This window comes from Lissotriton vulgaris, chromosome 5 (genome assembly GCF_964263255.1).
Source record: "Lissotriton vulgaris chromosome 5, aLisVul1.2, whole genome shotgun sequence".
Taxonomy (NCBI): Eukaryota; Metazoa; Chordata; class Amphibia; order Caudata; family Salamandridae; genus Lissotriton; species Lissotriton vulgaris.
Genome location: NC_141693.1, coordinates 1703157549 through 1703181013, shown reverse-complemented (window position 1 = coordinate 1703181013; position 23465 = coordinate 1703157549). Strand labels below are relative to the sequence as shown.

Below are 23465 nucleotides of genomic sequence, written 5' to 3'. Positions count from 1 at the left end.
GCTGAATAGAGTCGGTAGTGGTGACAATCCAATAATTAAGGCTTAACCCATTGTGTGCTCATGACGAGACTAGGTCGTCATGATTCACAGTTGAGATGTGCTCATGACGGCCTGGTCTCGTCGTAGCGGTGCTGCTCCGCCCACGCGCGGTTAATTCTCCGCCTGTGCAGGAGAATTAATCAGTGGGCGGGATCATGGACATCATGAGCACAGCACCACCGTGACTCAGCACAACCTGGTCTCATCACGAGCAATGCGGGGCCACGCTCACACCCCCTGCCCCCCTGCACCGTGGGGAATAAGCCCCGCAGGGAAGGGGTTAAGACCTGATATTTTTATTATGAATATTTATGACAAAGGCAGTAGGCCTGATGTATGTATTGTGATAAAATTGTTACAGCCTATAGCCCTTAAAGGGCGGATCTTTGTTACATTGTGCAAACAGCTGAATACAAGTATTTTGTTTAACGGACTGTAACAGATTATCACTGTAGGCAAAAACTTTTGTGTTGATTACACCCTTTGTCAATCCCTGGGAGTAGGGGGTATACATGATTTGCAGTGTGATAATCCTTGTTAGGCCTTCTCGTGAGGGGCTATGTATTATTTTACCAACAAACGTTTGTACTTTTCTTTAATTTTATGGCTGAATCCGATTGAGATGGCTGTTTATAATCAAGTCACAATACATGTAAGCTGACTGGCTCATTGGGAAAAGTTACGTCAGAGGCCACAGGTCTGGTCTCTTTATGAAAAATGAAGATATAGGCAGCAGGTCTGCTTTATTTACTGTGGAAAGCACAGGTTAACACCTTCAGCGCGGCGCAGATTCCTGCGCTGTGCTGAACGTTCTAATGAGCCAACGGGCTCATGACGGAACAGTTCCGTCAATAGCATCGAAGGGGTTAAAACCAGGAGGTCTTTAAGGGTGGATTACTATTACACTCTGTTAAAATGTGTAGACATGCATCTTGGTGTTGGTTACCGCTCTGAGAAAAAGTGGGGCTAGAACATATGCACTGTGGTAGTCCTTTTAGAATAATCGTCAGGTTCAGTTGTGTAACAGGCTTTATAATAAAAGAAAATTCTAAAACAAATACAAACACATACATAAATAGAGGGTCGGCTCTTTTCTACCTTGATTCGCTTGGGTACCATTCATATTCTGCTTCGCACATGATAGCATGTAGTTAAGGGTAACTGGTTAGCTATTCAGCCTTTGGCTCCATTGGCGTTTGAGCGAGGGCATTTTTCCTGCTCACATGTGCACATTTGGCTTAAAATTGGAGTGCCTCAGTAATAGGGCTTGTAGGCCTGTCCTTTAGTGTTTCATTTCTTCATTTTACTGGCTCCCTTTCGTTTCTTTCTTTCTACTCTTTTAAGTGTTATTTCATTTATATTTCTGAGGGATTTTCAGGTCCACAGACAGTTTTACTGGGCCACTAGCTTGTCACTCATTTCAGCCACAGTGGAAGACATCACATGCAAGTACTGCTTGTATCGGAAGGCAGTCTTGGAATGATTTTGTCCATAGCATTTCATATATTACCATTCCTAGACTGTCAGTAGTTTCATAAGTGTTAGGCTTGCAATCTTTGCTTGGTAGAACAATGATACACTGTGTGTGCAAGTAACATTCCAAGATGTCCACCCAGTGTGATGTTTACTGAGCAGCCATCTTGGAATTATATTTTGCATTGTTTAGCGTTGTTTTATTGATCCAAGATGACCAATTCATTTCTTCTCAATCAATCAAGGGTTTGTGAAGCACAACTACTCACCCATAGGGTCTCAAGATACGGGGGTGCGTAGCTCCAGGATTTTCAATAGGGTTTGTTGAAGAGCCAGGTCTTAAGGTCCTTTGTGAACTTGGAGAGTGTTGGTGTCTGCTGGAGGTGGAGTGGGAGGGTGTTCCATGACTTAACTGCAAGTAAGGAGAAGGACTGTCCTCCTGTTCGGGTTTTCTTGATGTGTGGCACCGTAGCTAGGGAGATCTGGGCTGAGCGGAGGGATCTCTGGGGGGCGTGGACCGAGAGGTGGTGGTTGAGGTAGGCCGGTGCAGTATTCTTGAAGGTGATTCTCTTTTCGATGGGGAGCCAATGTAGTGTTTGCAGGAGTTCGGTGATGAGGCAGTGGCACGGTAGGTTAAGGACTAGTCTGGCAGAGGCGTTCTGGACATTCTGGAGTTTATAGGTGAGGTTTTTGTTGATCCTGGCGTAGAGTGTGTTTTCGTAGTCCAATCTGCTACTGATGAGGGCGTGGGTGACAGTTTTCCTATGTTCAAGAGGAATCCAGTTGAAGGTCTTTTGAAGGAGACAAAAGGTGTGGAAACAGGCGGAGGTGACTGCGTTGATTTGATGGTTCATTTTGAGTTAGGAGTCCAGGATGATTCCAAGGTTGCATGTGTGGTCGGAGGGGGAGGGAGGGCTGCTGAGGGCGGGGGGCCACCAGGTGTTGTTCCATCCGTCTTGGTGAGGGCCTAAGATGAGTACTTCAGTTTTGTCCGAGTTGAGTTGAAGGCAGCTGTTCTTCATCTACCTGGCGAGGGCTTCCATCCCTTCTTGGAAGTTGTGTTTAGAGATGTTGGGTTCATTGGATAGAGGGAGGATGAGTTGGGTGTCGTCTGCCATGTTGAGCCCGTAGGATCTGACGATGGGAGCGAGTGGGCCATGAAGACGTTGAACAGGGTGGGGCTAATGGAGGAACTCCTTGGGGACGTTGAACAGGGTGGGGCTAATGGAGGAACTCCTTGGGGAACTCCGCAGGTGGTTGGTGTGGAGTCCGAGAGGAAGGGTAGGAGACTGACCTTTTGTGTTCTGCTGGATAGGAATGGGCGGATCCAGTCGAGGGCCTTGTGTTGCATTCCTGCGTTGTGTAGACGTTGGGCTAGGGTGCGGTGAGATACGGTGTTGAAAGCCTCAGAGAGGTCCAGGAGGACAAGGGCCACAGTTTCTCCTCTGTCGAGGAGGAAACAGATGTCCTCTGTTGCAGTGATGAGGGCAGTTTCGGTGCTGTGTTTTTTCCTGAAACCGGATCAAGAGGAGTCGGGATGTTGTTTTCTTCTATGAAGGAGGCGAGCTGGTTGTTGACTGCTTTTTCAATGACTTTCGCCAGGTACGGGCGTAAGGAGATCGGTCTGAAGTTGTTGAGATCGGTGGGGTCATCCGAGGGTTTTTCAGGAGAAGGTTGATCTCGGCGTGTTTCCAGTTGTTGGGGAAGGAGGCGGTCTCGAAGGAGCGGTTGATGATTCATCGAAGCTCAGGGCAATAATGTTGGCTGCTTCGTAGTAGATGTGGTAGGGGCAGGGGTCCGCGGAGGCTCTGGAGTGGATTGACTTCATGGTCTTCAGGGTGTCATCAACGGAGAGGGTGGTACAGCTGTTGAGTATAGGTTGTGTGGTGTCGGGGTGGTGGGTGTGGGATCCATGTGTGGGTTGTCGTCATTGAAGTTGTCGTAGAGCGTCCTGATTCTGTGGTGGAAGAAGGTGCTGAGTCTGTCGCAGAGCTCCTGGGAGGGAGGATGTCAGTAGTCTCACAGTTGGGTAGTGCGAATCTTTGATGATGCTGAACAGTTCCTTGCTGTTGTGTGCGTGGGCAGGGATTTTGTCCTGAAGTGCTTTTCCTCCTTGTGTGTCTGATGAGCTTGTGGTGGGTGGCTGGGGCTGCTTTGAAGTTGTCAAGGTCCGCTGTGGTTTTGGAGTTCCTTCATATCTTTTGTAGGCGTCTGCAGGTTCATCTTGAATCTCAGAGTTTGGTAGAGAACCAGCTGGCTCTCTTCGTGTGTGGGTTGGTGGTTTTCTCAAGGGGACAATGGTGTTTGCGCAATCAGTGATCCAATTGTGCAGGATTTGGGCGGCGGCAGTAGGGTTGTCGTCCGTGGTGGTGGGAGCAAAACTGCTCAGAGAGGCGGTGAGCTGGTCCCCAGGAGGGCGGAGTTTGGGTATTGGAGGTTGTCGAGGTGGAAGTTGAGGTCTACCAGCAAGGTGTAGTCAGCGGAGGTGATGGCTTGAGGGGTAATGATGTCGGTGATGGAGTCGGTGTAGAGTGTGCTGGTTCCAGGGGGTCTGTAGATAAGGGTGACTCGAAGGGAGCTGGTCAGGTTGGTCTGTATCTTGAAGTGGAAGTGTTTCATCAGCTCTGGGTGCTGAGTCAGAGGTTAGATTTGTAGACGATGGTGATGCCTCCTCCAGGGCGATTGGGGCTGTCTTTCCTGGTTATCTTGTAGCCTTCGGGGATGGCGATCGCGATGATCAGTCCCGGGGTGGCGTTCGTCCAAGTTTATGTGAGGAAGGCGTCGTTGGGGGAGGTGCTGTTGAGGTGGTCCCAGATTTCTGTGGTGTGTCTGTGGAGGGAGCGGACTTTGAGGAGGATGCATTCCAGGGTTTTGGGTGCTGTGGAGTTGCAGCGGTAGGGTTGTGGTGGTTCCTGGGTGTCGGAGAAGGAGAAGGAGTGGTGGTAGGTGAATGGCCCGTTGGTATCACTTGGTAAGGAGAGACTGCAGTTGTTGTCCTTGCCAGTGTTGAGTGCGTGGAGAGCCGATGAGTTGTAGCACTGGTGGGTTGGAGGACCACGTCCCTGGCCGCGGCTGAGTCGCAAACGGGCTCAGATGGGCTTGCCTCTGGCGTGCCAGCGGCACAGCTGCACTATTAAGTAGGGGTCTGGTGGGTGGGAGACAGCTGGGAGGCAGGAGAATGCGGGAGGGTGGTGCGGCCTCGGGGGCAGCAGCGGCAGGGATTGAGGGGGGAAGCAAAAATAAGGGCTGAAGAAAGAGCAAAGAGCAAAATGTCCCACAGGCAGTGGGCAGAAAATAAAATTAAACAAGGTGCAGCAAAGGAAGGCAGAAGCAAACGAAGGACCTGGGCACAGGTGCCTCGAACCCCGTCAAAGGCAGTGTTTGGGGAAGACCACTCAAAGCAGTACTAAGCGGTGAGAAAGCTTCTAAAAGTTCCTGTCATGTTGGAAATTTAAAATAACATTACACCAAGAAAAATCATTTCATAGATGATTGGCTGCTGCAATGTTTAACTTTCTTTTTTATTGCAATAATATGTCTGCCACATTTATGCCAAAAGTCACTGGTGGCTGAAGAGGCCTATTGCCATTGCCGACTGTGCTTACAGTCTTCACACCTTCCTTAAATGTTGGCAAACATCAAGTTATTATTTTTCTTTGGGTGCACTTTTAATGGCTGCCATAACATGTCTCCCTCTCCTCTCATGTTGTTATGTTATGTTATGTTATGTTATATTGATTTATTATGCGCACAGATACCCCAGCCAAGGGGCGTCCCGGCGCAGAGACAAGGTAGAACATAACACAACAGGAAACTAAAAACCTGAAAGCAGCTAAAACAGGAAAGTTTTTAAAGCCCTCCGGAAAGTCAAGAGGTCCTCCATCAGACGAATTTCAACAGGAAGGGAGTTCCATGCTGACGCGGCCTTTACACTAAACGAGCTGCCACCCATGCGACTAAGCCTAAATCTGGGGACCACCGCAAGGGCCAAACCCTGGGAACGGAGGGTGCGGGTGGGAACATAAAAGGAAAGACAGCTGGATAGGATTTCCGGGCCAATACCTCTCAGAATCTTAAAAGCGAGACACAAGACCTTAAAAAGGATGCGCTTCCTGACAGGGAGCCAATGTAGGGTACGAAGGACAGTTGCCACCGAGCTGTATCTGGGCAGGCCGACAATCGCCCTCGCCGCAGCATTCTGAACCCGCTGCAGACGGGTTAGCTCGGCCTGGTTAGCCCCAGCCAGAAGAGAGCTGGCATAATCCAGGCGGGAGATGATAGTTGCCTGGATCACCAGCTGCCTGGTCGGGGCGTCAAAGAACTTGAGAACAGGTCTCAAGCCCCTTAGGAGACCGAAACAACAGGCCGCAGTTTTTTTAGTATGCCCTACAAAGGAGAGGCCCGCATCCAGCCAGACCCCCAGGTTTTTCACCTCAGATACCGGGGTCGGAGTGGGTCCCAGCTCAGAGGGCCACCATTGGTCACCCCACAGCTCCACTCCCTTACCGACAACCATCACCTCCGTTTTTGTGGCATTTAGCTGAAGGCAGTTGCCTGTCAACCAGCTAGCCACCGCCTTCAGTCCAGACTGAAACCTGGGGGCCTCAGTCTCCGCATCCCCGCTGAGAGTAACCGCCAGCTGTGTGTCATCGGCATATGAGACCAAAGTTAGGCCCCACTGCCTAGCGACATCAGCCAGCGGTCTCACGTAAAGATTGAACAACGTGGGACTCAGCGAGGACCCTTGCGGAACCCCCATGGCCAGCGGTTGGAAATTGGACTTGAAGGGAGGGATGGCAACACAGAAGGAGCGGTTATCTAGAAAGGAGTGGAACCATTGCAACACCTGACCGCCAATGCCGGTCTCCTCAAGCCGATGCAGGAGGATGCTGTGGTCTACCGTGTCAAAGGCGGCGCTAAGGTCTAACAATATAAGCGCCGCCGTTTGACCAGCATCCAACCTTGCACGGAGATGTTCCACCATCACAAGTAACGCGGTTTCCGTGCTGTGGCCGGCACGGAATCCGTTTTGTGTGGGGTCGAGGGCATTGGTCCGTACAAGATGTTCAGACAGGGCCAAGTTGACATGGGCCTCAGTGATCTTGGCTGGCCAAGGTAGCAACGAAATGGGGCGATAGCTTTCAGGCTTGGCCGGGTCCAGGGAGGGCTTTTTGATAATTGGGGACACCACAGCTTGCTTCCACTTAGCTGGAACTACTCCCGTTTCCAAGGAAAGGTTGACGAGGGAACATACAGCTGCACGTCCCATAAAAGCCTGATCTCGAAAGAGAGCAGGCCTTACTGGATCGGATGGAGATCCAGATTTGACTTGCAACGCAAGTTTATCAAACCCGTCCAAGGTAAGGGGGGGGAAGACAAGCAGAGTAGACTGATGGTGGGTCCCATTGATACTTTCCCGACCGGACCCTATGCTAGGGAATGTCCGATAAATAGCTTGGACTTTCCCCAGAAAGTAGGAAGCAAGGGATTCACAGTGGGAAAGAGAGCTTACGGTCGTAGAGGTAGTCCGCTTTGACATAAGATCTTTTACGGCCTTAAAGATGGCTTTCGACGGATTAGTACTGTTCCGGAATTCCGCGGCATAAAAAGCCGCTCGAGCTCGACAGATAGCCCGATGGTAGAGCTTGACGGACCTGGCGTATGCAGCTTTTAGATCAGCTCCATAGGTTTTCCTCCAGGCCCTCTCAGCCCGTCTACAGGCACCCTTTAGGGCCCGAAGGGCACTATCGTACCAGGGGCTCGACTCTCTGGAGTTGATTTTAGTAGATACAATAGGTATCAGAGAGTCCAAGGCCCTAGTAATCCAGGAACAGAAGAGGTCATACCCCTTTTCTACCTCCGTCAACGGGCCCAGCGGCTCCTCTAATAGAAGACGATGGAAGTCTTCTAACCTAAGCTTCTTCCAGGCCCTCTTCTGAACCCGTCTAGCCGAGGAGATGGAAGGGGTGGCTAAGACCGGGCATAGGATGGACACCAAAAAGTGGTCAGTCCATTCCACCGGCGAGATAGAGGTGATTGTAATCCCCGGCAGATTGGTAAACAGGGGATCCAGAATATGTCCCCCCGAATGGGTAGGCTGGGAGACCATCTGGGGAAGTTGAAAGGCCTCTAGGTCAGAGGAGATGGAGCGCACTGTCAGGCCTGAGAGGGTGTCGAAATGCAGGTTCAAATCGCCCATGATGGAAAAGTTGGCACAGTCTGCGACCAAAAGGCCAACAATGTCGGGAAAAGCATTTCTAAACGCCACATCGCTGCCGGGCGGGCGATAAACGACCATCCCGGACAGCGTAAACTCAGGGCTGACAGAGACCTTGAACAAGGCACTTTCACACCCAGAGATGTTTAGGGCACTCCAGACACAGGAATAGGAGGACCTTACCACTAAAGCTATACCCCCACCTCTAGACAACCTGTTCAAGGTGTACATAGAATAACCGGGTGGGCAGGATAGATTTGTAATAGCGGTATCCGCATCCTGTAGCCATGTTTCAGTCATGGCAAAGATGTCTGGAGCTTCCTCCTCAATGAGGTCAAAGATGTTCTGATAGTGTTTCAGCGCAGACCTGACATTCAGGTTCAGGATCCGCAAGGAGGAAGGAAAGCCTGTAATACGGCGGGTCACCGGAGAAGTAGTCCTTGGGAGAGGACTCGGAGAGTCAAGAGCCCACCCCTTACAGGGGCAATGGTACGGGCCTCGCAATGGATGTACCGATGGAAGGGTACAACAGCGGCTTACCTGACCGATGGCAAACAGGCACTCCCGCGAGTATGTCAGCATGGCGACGCTAAGATGGAAAAATAGCCGTTACCCGGAATCCCGCGACGTCCAGCGCGTCCGTAGCGCGGACGGGTGCAGACGGGCAGGACTCTGGCACGACTCCGGCCACGCGAGGACACGCCCGCTGCGCGATCCCGCTGCGCTAGGGGAGGAGCCTTAAATAGGTGTTCCCAGGCGTCACATGCACATTCAAGCGCTGTCAGCTGGAAAAGCCTCACTCCACTCACCCCACTCCAAGATGTCCGCCAAAAACGAACCAGGCACCCACCCCAGGACCAGACCCGCCAAAATGGCAGTGAAGGGGCACAATTTATGGTGCAAGTAAGGGGCAATTTAAAAAGGGTCAAAATGACCAAAAACAAACTAAAATAATATTTTACGTTTTTAAAACAGCAGTTTTACTGCAAAAACGCGCAAGCGCTCTCGCAGCAGCAGCTACCTTGTCAGGGGCTGAAAGCAGGAGGGACTCGCCCTAAATAGGTGTTCCCAGGCGTCACATGCACATTCAAGCGCTGTCAGCTGGAAAAGCCTCACTCCACTCACCCCACTCCAAGATGTCCGCCAAAAACGAACCAGGCACCCACCCCAGGACCAGACCCGCCAAAATGGCAGTGAAGGGGCACAATTTATGGTGCAAGTAAGGGGCAATTTAAAAAGGGTCAAAATGACCAAAAACAAACTAAAATAATATTTTACGTTTTTAAAACAGCAGTTTTACTGCAAAAACGCGCAAGCGCTCTCGCAGCAGCAGCTACCTTGTCAGGGGCTGAAAGCAGGAGGGACTCGCCCTAAATAGGTGTTCCCAGGCGTCACATGCACATTCAAGCGCTGTCAGCTGGAAAAGCCTCACTCCACTCACCCCACTCCAAGATGTCCGCCAAAAACGAACCAGGCACCCACCCCAGGACCAGACCCGCCAAAATGGCAGTGAAGGGGCACAATTTATGGTGCAAGTAAGGGGCAATTTAAAAAGGGTCAAAATGACCAAAAACAAACTAAAATAATATTTTACGTTTTTAAAACAGCAGTTTTACTGCAAAAACGCGCAAGCGCTCTCGCAGCAGCAGCTACCTTGTCAGGGGCTGAAAGCAGGAGGGACTCGCCCTAAATAGGTGTTCCCAGGCGTCACATGCACATTCAAGCGCTGTCAGCTGGAAAAGCCTCACTCCACTCACCCCACTCCAAGATGTCCGCCAAAAACGAACCAGGCACCCACCCCAGGACCAGACCCACCAAAATGGCAGTGAAGGGGCACAATTTATGGTGCAGGTAAGGGGCAATTTAAAAAGGGTCAAAATGACCAAAAACAAACTAAAATAATATTTTACGTTTTTAAAACAGCAGTTTTACTGCAAAAACGCGCAAGCGCTCTCGCAGCAGCAGCTACCTTGTCAGGGGCTGAAAGCAGGAGGGACTCGCCCTAAATAGGTGTTCCCAGGCGTCACATGCACATTCAAGCGCTGTCAGCTGGAAAAGCCTCACTCCACTCACCCCACTCCAAGATGTCCGCCAAAAACGAACCAGGCACCCACCCCAGGACCAGACCCGCCAAAATGGCAGTGAAGGGGCACAATTTATGGTGCAGGTAAGGGGCAATTTAAAAAGGGTCAAAATGACCAAAAACAAACTAAAATAATATTTTACGTTTTTAAAACAGCAGTTTTACTGCAAAAACGCGCAAGCGCTCTCGCAGCAGCAGCTACCTTGTCAGGGGCTGAAAGCAGGAGGGACTCGCCCTAAATAGGTGTTCCCAGGCGTCACATGCACATTCAAGCGCTGTCAGCTGGAAAAGCCTCACTCCACTCACCCCACTCCAAGATGTCCGCCAAAAACGAACCAGGCACCCACCCCAGGACCAGACCCGCCAAAATGGCAGTGAAGGGGCACAATTTATGGTGCAAGTAAGGGGCAATTTAAAAAGGGTCAAAATGACCAAAAACAAACTAAAATAATATTTTACGTTTTTAAAACAGCAGTTTTACTGCAAAAACGCGCAAGCGCTCTCGCAGCAGCAGCTACCTTGTCAGGGGCTGAAAGCAGGAGGGACTCGCCCTAAATAGGTGTTCCCAGGCGTCACATGCACATTCAAGCGCTGTCAGCTGGAAAAGCCTCACTCCACTCACCCCACTCCAAGATGTCCGCCAAAAACGAACCAGGCACCCACCCCAGGACCAGACCCGCCAAAATGGCAGTGAAGGGGCACAATTTATGGTGCAAGTAAGGGGCAATTTAAAAAGGGTCAAAATGACCAAAAACAAACTAAAATAATATTTTACGTTTTTAAAACAGCAGTTTTACTGCAAAAACGCGCAAGCGCTCTCGCAGCAGCAGCTACCTTGTCAGGGGCTGAAAGCAGGAGGGACTCGCCCTAAATAGGTGTTCCCAGGCGTCACATGCACATTCAAGCGCTGTCAGCTGGAAAAGCCTCACTCCACTCACCCCACTCCAAGATGTCCGCCAAAAACGAACCAGGCACCCACCCCAGGACCAGACCCGCCAAAATGGCAGTGAAGGGGCACAATTTATGGTGCAAGTAAGGGGCAATTTAAAAAGGGTCAAAATGACCAAAAACAAACTAAAATAATATTTTACGTTTTTAAAACAGCAGTTTTACTGCAAAAACGCGCAAGCGCTCTCGCAGCAGCAGCTACCTTGTCAGGGGCTGAAAGCAGGAGGGACTCGCCCTAAATAGGTGTTCCCAGGCGTCACATGCACATTCAAGCGCTGTCAGCTGGAAAAGCCTCACTCCACTCACCCCACTCCAAGATGTCCGCCAAAAACGAACCAGGCACCCACCCCAGGACCAGACCCGCCAAAATGGCAGTGAAGGGGCACAATTTATGGTGCAAGTAAGGGGCAATTTAAAAAGGGTCAAAATGACCAAAAACAAACTAAAATAATATTTTACGTTTTTAAAACAGCAGTTTTACTGCAAAAACGCGCAAGCGCTCTCGCAGCAGCAGCTACCTTGTCAGGGGCTGAAAGCAGGAGGGACTCGCCCTAAATAGGTGTTCCCAGGCGTCACATGCACATTCAAGCGCTGTCAGCTGGAAAAGCCTCACTCCACTCACCCCACTCCAAGATGTCCGCCAAAAACGAACCAGGCACCCACCCCAGGACCAGACCCACCAAAATGGCAGTGAAGGGGCACAATTTATGGTGCAGGTAAGGGGCAATTTAAAAAGGGTCAAAATGACCAAAAACAAACTAAAATAATATTTTACGTTTTTAAAACAGCAGTTTTACTGCAAAAACGCGCAAGCGCTCTCGCAGCAGCAGCTACCTTGTCAGGGGCTGAAAGCAGGAGGGACTCGCCCTAAATAGGTGTTCCCAGGCGTCACATGCACATTCAAGCGCTGTCAGCTGGAAAAGCCTCACTCCACTCACCCCACTCCAAGATGTCCGCCAAAAACGAACCAGGCACCCACCCCAGGACCAGACCCGCCAAAATGGCAGTGAAGGGGCACAATTTATGGTGCAGGTAAGGGGCAATTTAAAAAGGGTCAAAATGACCAAAAACAAACTAAAATAATATTTTACGTTTTTAAAACAGCAGTTTTACTGCAAAAACGCGCAAGCGCTCTCGCAGCAGCAGCTACCTTGTCAGGGGCTGAAAGCAGGAGGGACTCGCCCTAAATAGGTGTTCCCAGGCGTCACATGCACATTCAAGCGCTGTCAGCTGGAAAAGCCTCACTCCACTCACCCCACTCCAAGATGTCCGCCAAAAACGAACCAGGCACCCACCCCAGGACCAGACCCGCCAAAATGGCAGTGAAGGGGCACAATTTATGGTGCAGGTAAGGGGCAATTTAAAAAGGGTCAAAATGACCAAAAACAAACTAAAATAATATTTTACGTTTTTAAAACAGCAGTTTTACTGCAAAAACGCGCAAGCGCTCTCGCAGCAGCAGCTACCTTGCACAAATTTAATATCTCATTTACCACTTTCTTAGACTACGGTTCTGAGTTTTTATTGTAGCTTTGATTTTTGGTGCTCATGCACTTGTGCAAGGCATTTATGCCAAATCTGCATTGTGCCCCATTGCTGTGTGGGGACAGAATGAGCTCTAATATGTTTTGGTACACAGGTCTCCTATGGAGCTGTTTAGTTCCAAAGTGTCTTGCTACATGGACTCTAGTGAGGTGCCCTGTGTGTTTTGTGGAGTGTAACATTCCCTATTTACATTCGTACCCATGGCCTTGCGTGGAACAAAGTGTACGCTGTCTTCCTTGGTACAAGTGAACTGGTGTGGTGGTGAGTCCACCCGACTCTCCTGCTGAAGAGGCCCTTGTGTGCCATAGGTGTATTTTTGGTATCTTGGTGAACAGGCCCTTGTGTGACATCGTATGTCTTTGGTATCTTGGTGCACAGGCGACTGTGTGGCATATGATGTGACCTCTGTGCTTTGCTAACTAGAATCCTCCGAGAAGCAGAGGGTGTCCTCGATATCTTGCTGCTCGAGCCCCTTTATGGAGTGTACATGCATTAAATGTACTGGAACCTGTGTAGCAAAGAGTGTGCCTTTCGTGTCCGCACATGGCGTATTGCATGCTGTATGTATCATGGTGGAGCATGGGGGACGTCATGTGGACTACAACAATGCCATATCAGCCTTACAAAAAAGGACCTTGCACGGGTTAGGGTGTGCGCCGACATGTCTTGTGGTACAGATTTTGAGGAGCAGTGGGCCATATATGTATTGTACACAATGCCATGTGCATGGCATGATTTTGGTGCGCTGCACACTTTGTAGGGCAAGAGGTGATGTGTTCTGGCACACAAGAATTCAATCGGGTGCAGCGCAACGTACATTGATTAGTCTTGACCAAAGGGTCTTGTGTGTTTGATACACATTACTTAGAGTGGGCACAGTGCTCTGGTGTGTTTTTGTCTGGAACCCCTATGGGCTAGCCACCGCAATTACGTTTCTTAATCATTTAGAATTCTAATTTTAATTCAGTATTTACACATTTAATTCAACGTATGTTCATGTGTGGGGTTCAACAGTGAGCTGTATATATTATTGGGGAGGGCAGACCTAGGGTCTGATATTAAGCTTGACTCCTTTCCCAGAGAAATACCGACCGTTTATTCACGTTTTAAGATTCTGCACTGATCCATAAATAGAGCTTTAGATAAAATCGTCTGTAACCATTTGTATAATAGTCTTTCTGTCTTTGTTTACAAAAAGTATAAATCGGGAATAATTAATTCAGCTCTAGAACACATTGTAATCTACAGGAATTTCATACAGGGCCACATCCTTAACACATATTTTCATAATAAACAAGCATTTAGGAAGTATGGTTTTAGAAGTTGGATAAAAACATCAAGAGGAACCTATTTTTCACTGCCCACATATAAGGATGTCGGTAGACTGTGATGACCCACAGTCAGGCTGTCATGTCTCTGCTGCGCAGTAAGTGCCCAGCAGAGGGCGGCATCTCCCCACCATTGAATACTTCTAGCTCTCTCTTGATATAACCAGTGAAAGAAAACATTACTTCGGACCAGACCCTCTATGTCTTTCTCAATGAGTTCACATCTTAGCGAGGACAACTGGGACAACAAGTTCCACTGGGGAACGCACACTTTTTTAGCTTAACATACTTAAAATAAACGCCGAGGATAAGTCGCGATTTAAGAGTGGCGTTACATTAAACATTCATCGCATTACCTGCTAACCAAATAAACACATCTCTGACGATGAATATGAAAGCACCTTTAAGATTCATGAATTGATTGTAGTACATTTACAGTAGAAAAGTATATCTAAAGAAGACAATTCATGACAGAAAGAAAGGCTAACATGCGTCTCACTACCAACGGCTGGAGAGAGGATGTAGCCTTACGGCTAGAGCGGTCGACCTCGAAGCTGGCGAATCGGGATCAACCCCCAGATTCATCATTGTCATGTTTTGCGAGTCCTTAATAGCGAATTTTAAGGATTCGCTATTAAAGACTCGCAAAACGGGATGCATGTAGAAATCGCAATATTTTATGCGATTTCTACTGCTTCCTTATTTGCGATTCGCTAATTGCTAATCGCAAATAAGGATTGGCTTTCCCATTCATTCCTATGAGCCTAAAGGCCCATAGGAATGAATGGGGAGTCATTCCTTATCTGCGATTAGCAATTAGCAAATCGCAAATAAGGAAGCAATTTCAAGGGTGCCAGGGTGTCCAAAGGACACCCTGTAGCACCCCTGAAATGGTAATGTACACTGGTGTTGCGCACACACATGTCCAAAGGACGTGTGTGTGTAACATACAACTTAGAAAAATGCACTAAAGTGCATTTTTCTAAGTTTTTGCTATTTACCACGTAGTTAGACTTCGCGGTAAATAGCGGCCCCAGATTGCGAATTCGCAATTTTAAAATGGTTCATGAATTGCATTTAGGAATCTCAAATTGAGATTCCTTAAATGCAATTAATCGCAATTTAGCGATTTCTAGAATTGTGATTTTTGCATTTGGGATGATGAATCCCAAATGCAAAAATAGCGCTTGCAAAGGGCCAGATTCTGAGCCGATTTCGGTTTCATGAATCTGGCTGCAAGTCTCGGCAATGACGCTCGACATCCTGTGATTCTGGACAAACGACTAAATCTCCCCTTGCATAACAAAAATGAATGTGTCCTTGTGTAACAAAACTGGTGCTCTTGTAAAGAGCTCCGATACCTAATATCTTCGGGTCTAGTTTGTGCTATATAAAACACTTTAATTAAACAAGCATTTACAATGCAATAGGTCTCGCATTAATTAAGTTTGAGCTATTGGCATTGCTAAATATTGCAACACCAATTGCAACAAAAGTCTATAAATTGTAGGCCAAAAAAATGTGTAGTAGGGAGGAGGCTGAGGAGGAGCATTCATTTTTCTGGGGCTCTTTGTCCACTAATTGTCTGAAACTCAATGCGGGCAGGGAGGACAGAGACCGGTGACTCGGGCAGAACACCGGGCAGGGTCCAGTTACAGGCTAGATGCAAAGGGGATGCCTGTTCACCCACCCACCACCTGTGGCATCCCAACGTCGTCTCCACGCACCTGTTAATGCACCCCTGCTGCCTAGACCCTGCATTATGGGGCCTGTATCGTTGCCTCAAGTCTCAGAGACTGGTTGCTTCCCTCGGAGATGCGGCCGTGCGAGTATGCTGGGGTGTGGTGGCAAAGCAGCAAATGCGCGCGCATTGAAATCTCAAAAAATATCTGCGCACAGCGCCGCATGCTGCCTGCTGCCGCGCACATCCCCAACCCCCTCAGAAGACCGTCATCATCAAGCCCTGCCCAACTCAGTGTCCCGCCCACTGGGCCGGTAACACTGAGGAGCAGCTGCTGCAATCATTCAAGAAGTCAGAAGACATTCATCAATCATTATTACTGACTGAAAAAATACAAAGAGTAAGTGAGAAGATGTTTAACTGGTGACACTCGTGTGGTGTGAATGAGTCGTGAAGCAGTACAGTAACAGCAGCGCTGCACTTATGGTGTAGAGCAGCAGTCTGTCACGTAATTACTATAAAAATCAATTACGCACACTAAACACGTGTAGACCGGCCCTGATCATTAAGTGCCGGTGCTAAGCACCGGCAAGCCCCGGCACAAATTAAGCACTGGATGACACCCCCAACATGCTTAGTGCTAGTGGCTGAAAAACAGGACTAGCTGACAGACCCTCATGTTTATTTAACCCAGGTTGCAAACTAAAGAGTCAGGGAGCTTGGATATCATGTTCTATAATCATCAACTCAATGGCCTTCGTTTTATTGACATTGGAAAGATCGCAGGGCTCGAGTCGGGGTACCACGCGGGTGGACGGCGTCCCCCCACTTATTTTAATGGGGGACGCCATCCCCCCCTGCCAAACAGCTGGACTTCACTCTTTGGCCTCTCTGGGACGAGGAGCTCGGCACCTTTCGTGACGTCACTTCCTGTCGTGACGTCACTTCCGGTGACAGCGTACCCCCACTTCTTTTTTTACGACTTGTGCCCTGGAAAGATGAAAGGGTAGGTCAGCCGCATTCTGATGCAAAGCTGTCGCCCGGTGCAGACGCTTAGCCCATTGAGGTAGGAATCAGACACGTGCAGTTCAGCAACTGCTATATAGATAGATAGACAGCATGGTGAGCTTACTACACCTGATATCGAGGTATGAGGGTACCAGCAAGCCGGAGCACATTTTCCACCACACCTTTCCTTATTCCATGTTCATCCTTCCCAGGTCGACAACATGAGCATCATTAAGATGGGTTAAAATGATGCTACTGCGTTCCTATGCACGGTTTAAGTGCTACAAATATCACACGCTATTTATCTTTATGTTATGAAAAGAAAAGGATGCAGCTCAAGTCAGTTTAGTAGGAAACAGACGGAACTCAAAGGGGCGAGGAGAGAAATGGGGGAAGTCCATGGTGGCCCTGGGAAGGAAGGGAAGGAGAACGAGAGAGGAGAGAGGCAACACACAGAGGAGGCAGAGCTTCGAGGGCTTATGTATTTTAGGTCTCGGCTAGCGTAGGCTGCGTTTGCGCAGTCTCGCTGGCGAGATTTTATTTTTCGTAGTATGGGACTTAAACCTGCCCCTCTTCTTCATTGGCTGGCTTCCTAAACGGAGGCCAGCCATTAGAGAAGAGGTTTGTCTTTCCATTTAAGCCCCGTCTTTTTGGGATTGAGGGGTGTGTTTTTTCCTTTCTTTCTATCCTCTTCCCATTGGCTGGAATGTAAACAACAACAAGTCAAAACACGCCCGTTGTTTACATTCCAGCCAATGGGAAGAGGAGAGAAAGAAAAACACAACCCCAAGTCTGAAAATGATGGGGCGTTTCTGAGATTCCTTTCTGCTTGACCGCCGCCGGAAGAAGAAGAGAAGCTGCCGGTGCGGGGCTCCCGTGGTTAAGGGAGAGCCCCGCAGATGCCCCTGGTGTAGCCCGACGGCAGAGGGCGGCGCGAGGCACATTGCCGGTGCCTGCCCCCACCGCGGGAGAAGCAAGGGAGAATGTCAGAGTCCTCTGCCCCAGCCGGTGAGTGCTCGCTTTTCTTGCCTCTGCCCCCTGGTTGTGCTCGTTTTTCTTGCCTCTGCCCCCTGGTTGTGCTCGTTTTTCTTGCCTCTGCCCCTTGGTTGTGCTTGTTTTTCTTGCCTCTGCCCCCTGTTTGTGCTCGTTTTTCTTGCCTCTGTTCCCTGGTTGTGCCCGTTTTCTTGCCTTCTGCCCTGGCTAGTGCTGGCTCATAGATGTCTCTGTACCATCAGCCGCACCTAGTCTCCCTCGGGCTCCGCCCTCCTCCTGCGCCGTCTTCTTGTCCCCGTTCGGTGTGTGTGCGTCTCTTTTGCTTCTGTTTTCACTCGCCCGGCATCGATATGCACACACTGTGGGGTCCGATATTGGCTCTTTTGCTCTGCCTGCTTCTACTATGCGCCGTTCCCCTTTCTTACCGGGGGTGGGACATGGGTCCTTTGTTTGCTGCTGGCGGACGCCATCTTTGTTCTTCAGCCAGAGGTTTTCCTTAGAGCGGTCAGAACTCTGCTCCTGTGTCTTCCTGGACTCCCCGGCTTGTCTCTTTCAGTGGCGGCGTGATTCCGATGTTGGGAGGTGTCTTCCTTGTGTTCTGATGTTTCTTGCCTGCAGGAGTAAGTCCCTCAGATTAGACAGGTGAACTCGCCGGAGCCCGAAGCCATGGAGACCGGCGTAAAGCAGCGGAGGCCGTCAATGCCGACCTTCCTGCCAGCGCCTTCCCGGCCCCGCTACACTCTACTGGCCGACATCGGGCGAGGCACCTACGGAGCAGTGTACAAGAGCTCCGAGCTTTACCTGCGCATGGTGGAGACGTCGCTGAAGGGTGAGAACCACGAGGTATGTGGGAAGTACTAGTCACAGCGAAAGTTTGGAAGTTTCACTGCTGTCCGCGACTACACTTGAGCCCATCTTTCTGCTTTTGCTCCTATGAGACGCCCCCTCATGCGTTCCTTTAACTTTGTTTTTGTTTTTCTTGCCTCTGTTCCCTGATTGTGATCGTTTTGTTTTTTTCTTGCCTCTGCTCCCTGGTTGTGCTCACTTTCTTGCCTCTGTTACCTGGTTGTGATCATTTTTCTTGCCTCTGTTCCCCGGTTGTGATTGTTTTTCTTGCCTCGGCCCCTGGTTGTGCTCGTTTTTCTTGCCTCTGTTACCTGGTTGTGATCATTTTTCTTGCCTCTGTTCCCCGGTTGTGATTGTTTTTCTTGCCTCGGCCCCTGGTTGTGCTAGTTTTTCTTGCCTCTGTTCCCTGGTTGTGATTGTTTTTCTTGCCTCTGTTCCCTGGTTGTGCCCGTTTTCTTGCCTCTGTTCCCTGGTTGTGATTGTTTTTCTTGCCTCTGTTCCCTAGGTGTGATTGTTTTTCTTGCCTCTGTTCCCTGGTTGTGCTTGCTTTTCTTGCCTCTGCCCCCTGGTTGTGCTCGTTTTTCTTGCTGTTCCCTGGTTGTGCTCGCTTTTCTTGCCTCTGTTCCCTGGTTGTGATAGTTTTTTCTTGCCCATGTTCCCTGGTTGTGATCGTTTTTAATTGCCTCTGTTCCTGTTTTTTCTTGTCTCTGTTCCCTGGTTGTAATCATTTTTTCTTGCCTCTGTTCCCTGGTTGTGATCGTTTTTTCTTGCTTCTATTCCCTGGTTGTGCCCGTTTTCTTGCCTCTGTTCCATGGTTGTGTTTGTTTTTTTGCCTCTGTTCCCTGGTTGTGCTCGCTTTTCTTGCCTCTGCCCCCTGGTTGTGCTTGTTTTTCTTGCCTATGTTCCCTGGTTGTGCTTGCTTTTCTTGCCTCTGTTCCCTGGTTGTGATCGTTTTTTCTTGCCTCTGTTCTCTGGCTGTGATCATTCATTCTTGCCTCTGTTCCCTGGTTGTGATCGTTTTTTCTAGCCTCTGTTCCCTGGTTGTGCCTGTTTTCTTGCCTCTGTTCCCTGGTTGTGATTGTTTTTCTTGCCTCTCATCCCTGGATGTGCTCGCTTTTCTTGTCTCTCTTCCCTGGTTGTGATAGTTTTTTCTTGCCTCTCTTCCCTGGTTGTGATCTTTTTTTCTTGCCTCTCGTCCCTGGTTTTTCGGTCTAATTAGTTCTGTGGAAGCTCCCTTAAGGTTTCCAAAGAGCCATACAGATGAGGCAGTGGTGGATATTCTACAGGGCAGCATGGCCTGATCCACAATGGATGGGGGGCACAGAACAATTCTCGGGCAAGCATGTTTGGTCACCAGGTTTTGCTACTGAATATTAACCCCCTAAATATTGTGGGACAAGAATATCGAGGACAGATTATCGAGGGACGAAATATTACAAGGTAAATGTATATAGGGAAGTACAGATTTGCAATTCCTAGCTCCACATCTACGTACCTTGATGATGTATATATTTCGCCAGGATACATATATGTGGAGTTAGGTATAAAATATCTAGACTTACTTACCTTTCCATATATATTTTATTTTCAATATTTGACATTTGACATCTAGATTGCTCTACCTTTTAACCTACACACATTGTGGCGCCTGGGGTTCCGCCTTTGGGAAAAGGGAATAATGCCCCACCAGGTGGGATTCACTGCACTTGTGTAGGACTCATCGTATGATTTTTTCATTTAAATCCAAGAACCAACTGAGGCAAACCATGAAGGGTGAGGCACATACCCAAACAGAGAGGCTAGGTAACACCATGCTCTTTACTTTACCTAATGTACTGTGCCTCCTATTTTTGATAACTTACTCATCCTTCCACCTTGTTCTATACCCTTCCTTGCCATCCCCTGAGCATTAACACTTCCCACACACACAGGGTTCCACAGGCCCACCTCGCCCCTCTATCTGCTCTTCTCGTCTCCCCCTTACCAAGCTGGCAGCCGAAATTCCACATTTCCTGGGGGTTGTAGTTGGAGGAGTCCGTCCTGAAACCAGACGGGTAGGTGCGGCTGATATGACCGGAATTGTGGCGGATAAAAGCATTAGCTGCAAAAAAAGACAGAATAAAAACACATTGGAAAAGAAGGGATTTGTGCAAAGACATCAGAAGTCACAACACCTCTGGATCAAACATGGCTATAGAGCTCTTGATGGAAGCAGCAGAATTCAAGGGAAATGGCATGACAATGATTATGTTAATATTGTATTCTCGTCATGTCACTTACGATTACTGGATAATAAACATGTCTCGTCATGGTGGAATGGGACAGGATTTTCAAGGAGGTAAATGCAATTTTAGGTCAGGATTTCAGATACAGGTCATGAACTCTGTCTCTATCACAACAGCAGTATTACAGAATTAAAGTTAGAACTTTGATCTGACCAATAATATTCTGCCGCTGTCAGTGCTTAATTTGAGCTAATGGTTTTCGGTGCTCGGCACAGGCACTTAATTGTCACCACTGGGGCCCGTGAAAGTCTGCCACAAGGTGGCGATGTCTGGCTAAATTAGAAATGGTCACAACAACAGTTAATTATTAACTCAATATACATAAAGAAAGTAATATTACCTGCCTCCCAAACTATTCTTATAGCTTTGGGAGCCTGACATAGTCCAAACTGTCACATTTGAACGAGTGTGAATGTTAGTACTTGTGGTGTTATGATCGGCAGTGCTGGCAGGGGCAATGTGTGGTACAAGGTGCAGTGGCCTCCTGACCAGGGCCCTGGCACTTATATTTTTGCAAATTAAGCCCTGGCGCTGCTCCAACACCATACAGGCGTTTCTCTATATCTAATATGGATTCAAACAGAGGAGGCCGTACTCTCAAAAATTATTTAAAAGGTATTTTATATTGGTTGGGCCTATTTTTGCACAAAATTTCCAACAATATTTTTGTCTCCTTGGAATAGCCCCTAGGGGTGTTCCCTTCCCTTGCTATATCTGGGAATGCATTTACTCCTACCCTTGATTGGAGTAAATCTCTGTATCCATGGAGGAAATGTGCATCGCAAAAGTTTGTGAATGCCTGTTAACTAGGAATTATGTGGATTTTTACTTTTTTTGACACCTCAATTAACAACAAGCCTGTGGAAAGCAGCAGTGTGAGTAAGTCCTCTGCAACTCTAAATTCATATTTTTTGAATACCAAAAAATACTTACCTTTTAAGTTCAGCAGTTTGCACACCTAAGATCAAATTAAGGGGCTTATTACGATGTCGGGCAGATTTATGTCCGCCCGACACCATTGAGAAAACAGGACCAACCGACCTCTGGTAGGCGGTCCCGATCACCTAATTACAATGCGATGGTGCAGTCGCATACTCACATTTTCCTATGTCCATGAGCTACGGCCACAAACTGGCCGTAGCACAAGGTCCCATAGGGAAATGGGAGTTTGTGTTTATCCCTGCAAAGTGGGGCAGGGTGTCTGCCACACGGTGTAGGGATCAACAAGGGGGCACCTATCGGCCCCTAAACGGAGGCTGCAAACAGAAGGGGGCATCGATAGATACCCCAAACTTACTCTCCAGGCTTTCTGATATGAAAAGCCTGATGGTTCTATTTTGTCGAGATATGTCTTTTAAGAAATCACAAAAAAGGGTAATCTCTTTTGAGGCCTATGCGGTCAGAGAGTCTCAGTAAATTGAAGCGAAAGCAGTTTTCTGATGGCAGAGACTTTCACTAAGTGAGGGCATGCGCAAAGACGCAGGAAGAAATGTAATTCTGGGGTCAGCCCAGAGGTCCGTCTACTGCGGGGCACTATCATACTGGGAAGGCACATCACATGCTAGGCATTTCGTATCTCCTCGGTATGTGCATCAGTGCTTCTTTTGTGGTTGTGGATTTAAGGCGACAGGACTTAACAAATATTTCAGAAAGCATATTAGCTTCATAATTGTGGACAGGGACAACTGAAGACCATCAAGGAGTAGGTTATGAATGGACACAGATAATCTGCCTTAATGGCAGCCACGTTTTAGAATAATTACGCATTCATGTAATCTTTAACTCTGGCAAGCTACTTATTAAAATTCTCTCCAGCCCAAGGGTTTCAGAGGTTATCCTATCTCAGGAGTTTTGTCACTGTCCTATTGTAGATATGGTAGTTATTAAAAGGCCTTTAGTGGGTGGTGTATTAGGTAGAACACTTGAAGAAACAACGTGTTTTGTAAACTTCAGAGGCAACAGATTCTAAATCGCCACCTCATCATAGTCAGATTTGAAGAGAGGAAATCAAGAATAGATCTTCTGTTATGACAAAGGCTGTACCAGAGGCAACCAGAGCTGTAATGAGGATCAAGCCAAAGACGGATAAAGGAGAATGATAATTTAGCTGAAAAGTACTTTGTTTTTTTCTGATTCGGGTAATGATTAATTCTGGTTTCTATGAGATTTAGATTAATAAAAGGCATTTAAAAAGTGATAAAATAGTTACTGTAGAAAAGCCAGCTTCTAACACAGAGATGCCAAGGGATATCAGCCCGTGAGGTACAGGTGCACACGTGAGGGAATAACGACAAAACTGAAAATGTATTTTTTTTATTATTATTTTTTATAATTTTTATTGGAGTTTGGTGCAGGGCAGTGGGAAAAAGTGTTCACAGGACGTAGGGGCATTCTAAAGATTACATTTGCACAAAAGGAAAGCAAAGAGAATGAAGTGTGTACACAATTTTGAGGAAGTGATCCGAGTTATGATATTACGCAAGTTAGTGATTATAGATAAGGGTTAGTGCTAGGCTTTAATGGCATGTGAGGGAGGATAAGGGGCAATACTGGGCAGCTGAATATATGCTGAAAATGCATTAAAATTAGAGGAGGGCAGGCTTTGAAGCACGAAATAGACAGGCTCAGTGTCCTGTCCTACGGAGGGAAGATAAAGGTCTCGTCTGATATCATTGTAAATTTTATTAAAACTGTTGGATGCCGATGGTGCTTTGCCTACGATTTTGGACCTAACCGAAGAGGCCACTGATAAGAGGACCCTAACGCACTGATTGATGTAATCCTTGTGTGGGGCGAATCAATGTATCTTTTGTCTAGCCACTGGTAAATTTTTTGTTTTCAGGAGTGAAATTGCTTCAACAGTGAATAAAAAAAGACGGACGTTTACTTTAATGAGAATTGATCCAAAAGGAATGGTTGGTACAGAGGGTAGACTTGTAAATAAAGGGACCCCCTCAAAAAAGCATACACGGTCAAGGAGCAAGAGGGGAAAAACAAACACCTTATATCAAAGTATAAT

General features: G+C 48.0%; 1 protein-coding gene across 1 annotated transcript in view; it reads right to left on the bottom strand.

Moving 5' to 3' along the window:
• PLCD3 (phospholipase C delta 3) overlaps positions 1-23465 on the bottom strand; it is a 338775-nt gene that overhangs the window by 35666 nt on the left and 279644 nt on the right. The window contains exon 12 of the mRNA XM_086923873.1: positions 20146-20262. Coding sequence (XP_086779999.1) covers positions 20146-20262 — 117 coding nt within the window. The remainder of the gene's footprint in view (positions 1-20145; positions 20263-23465) is intronic.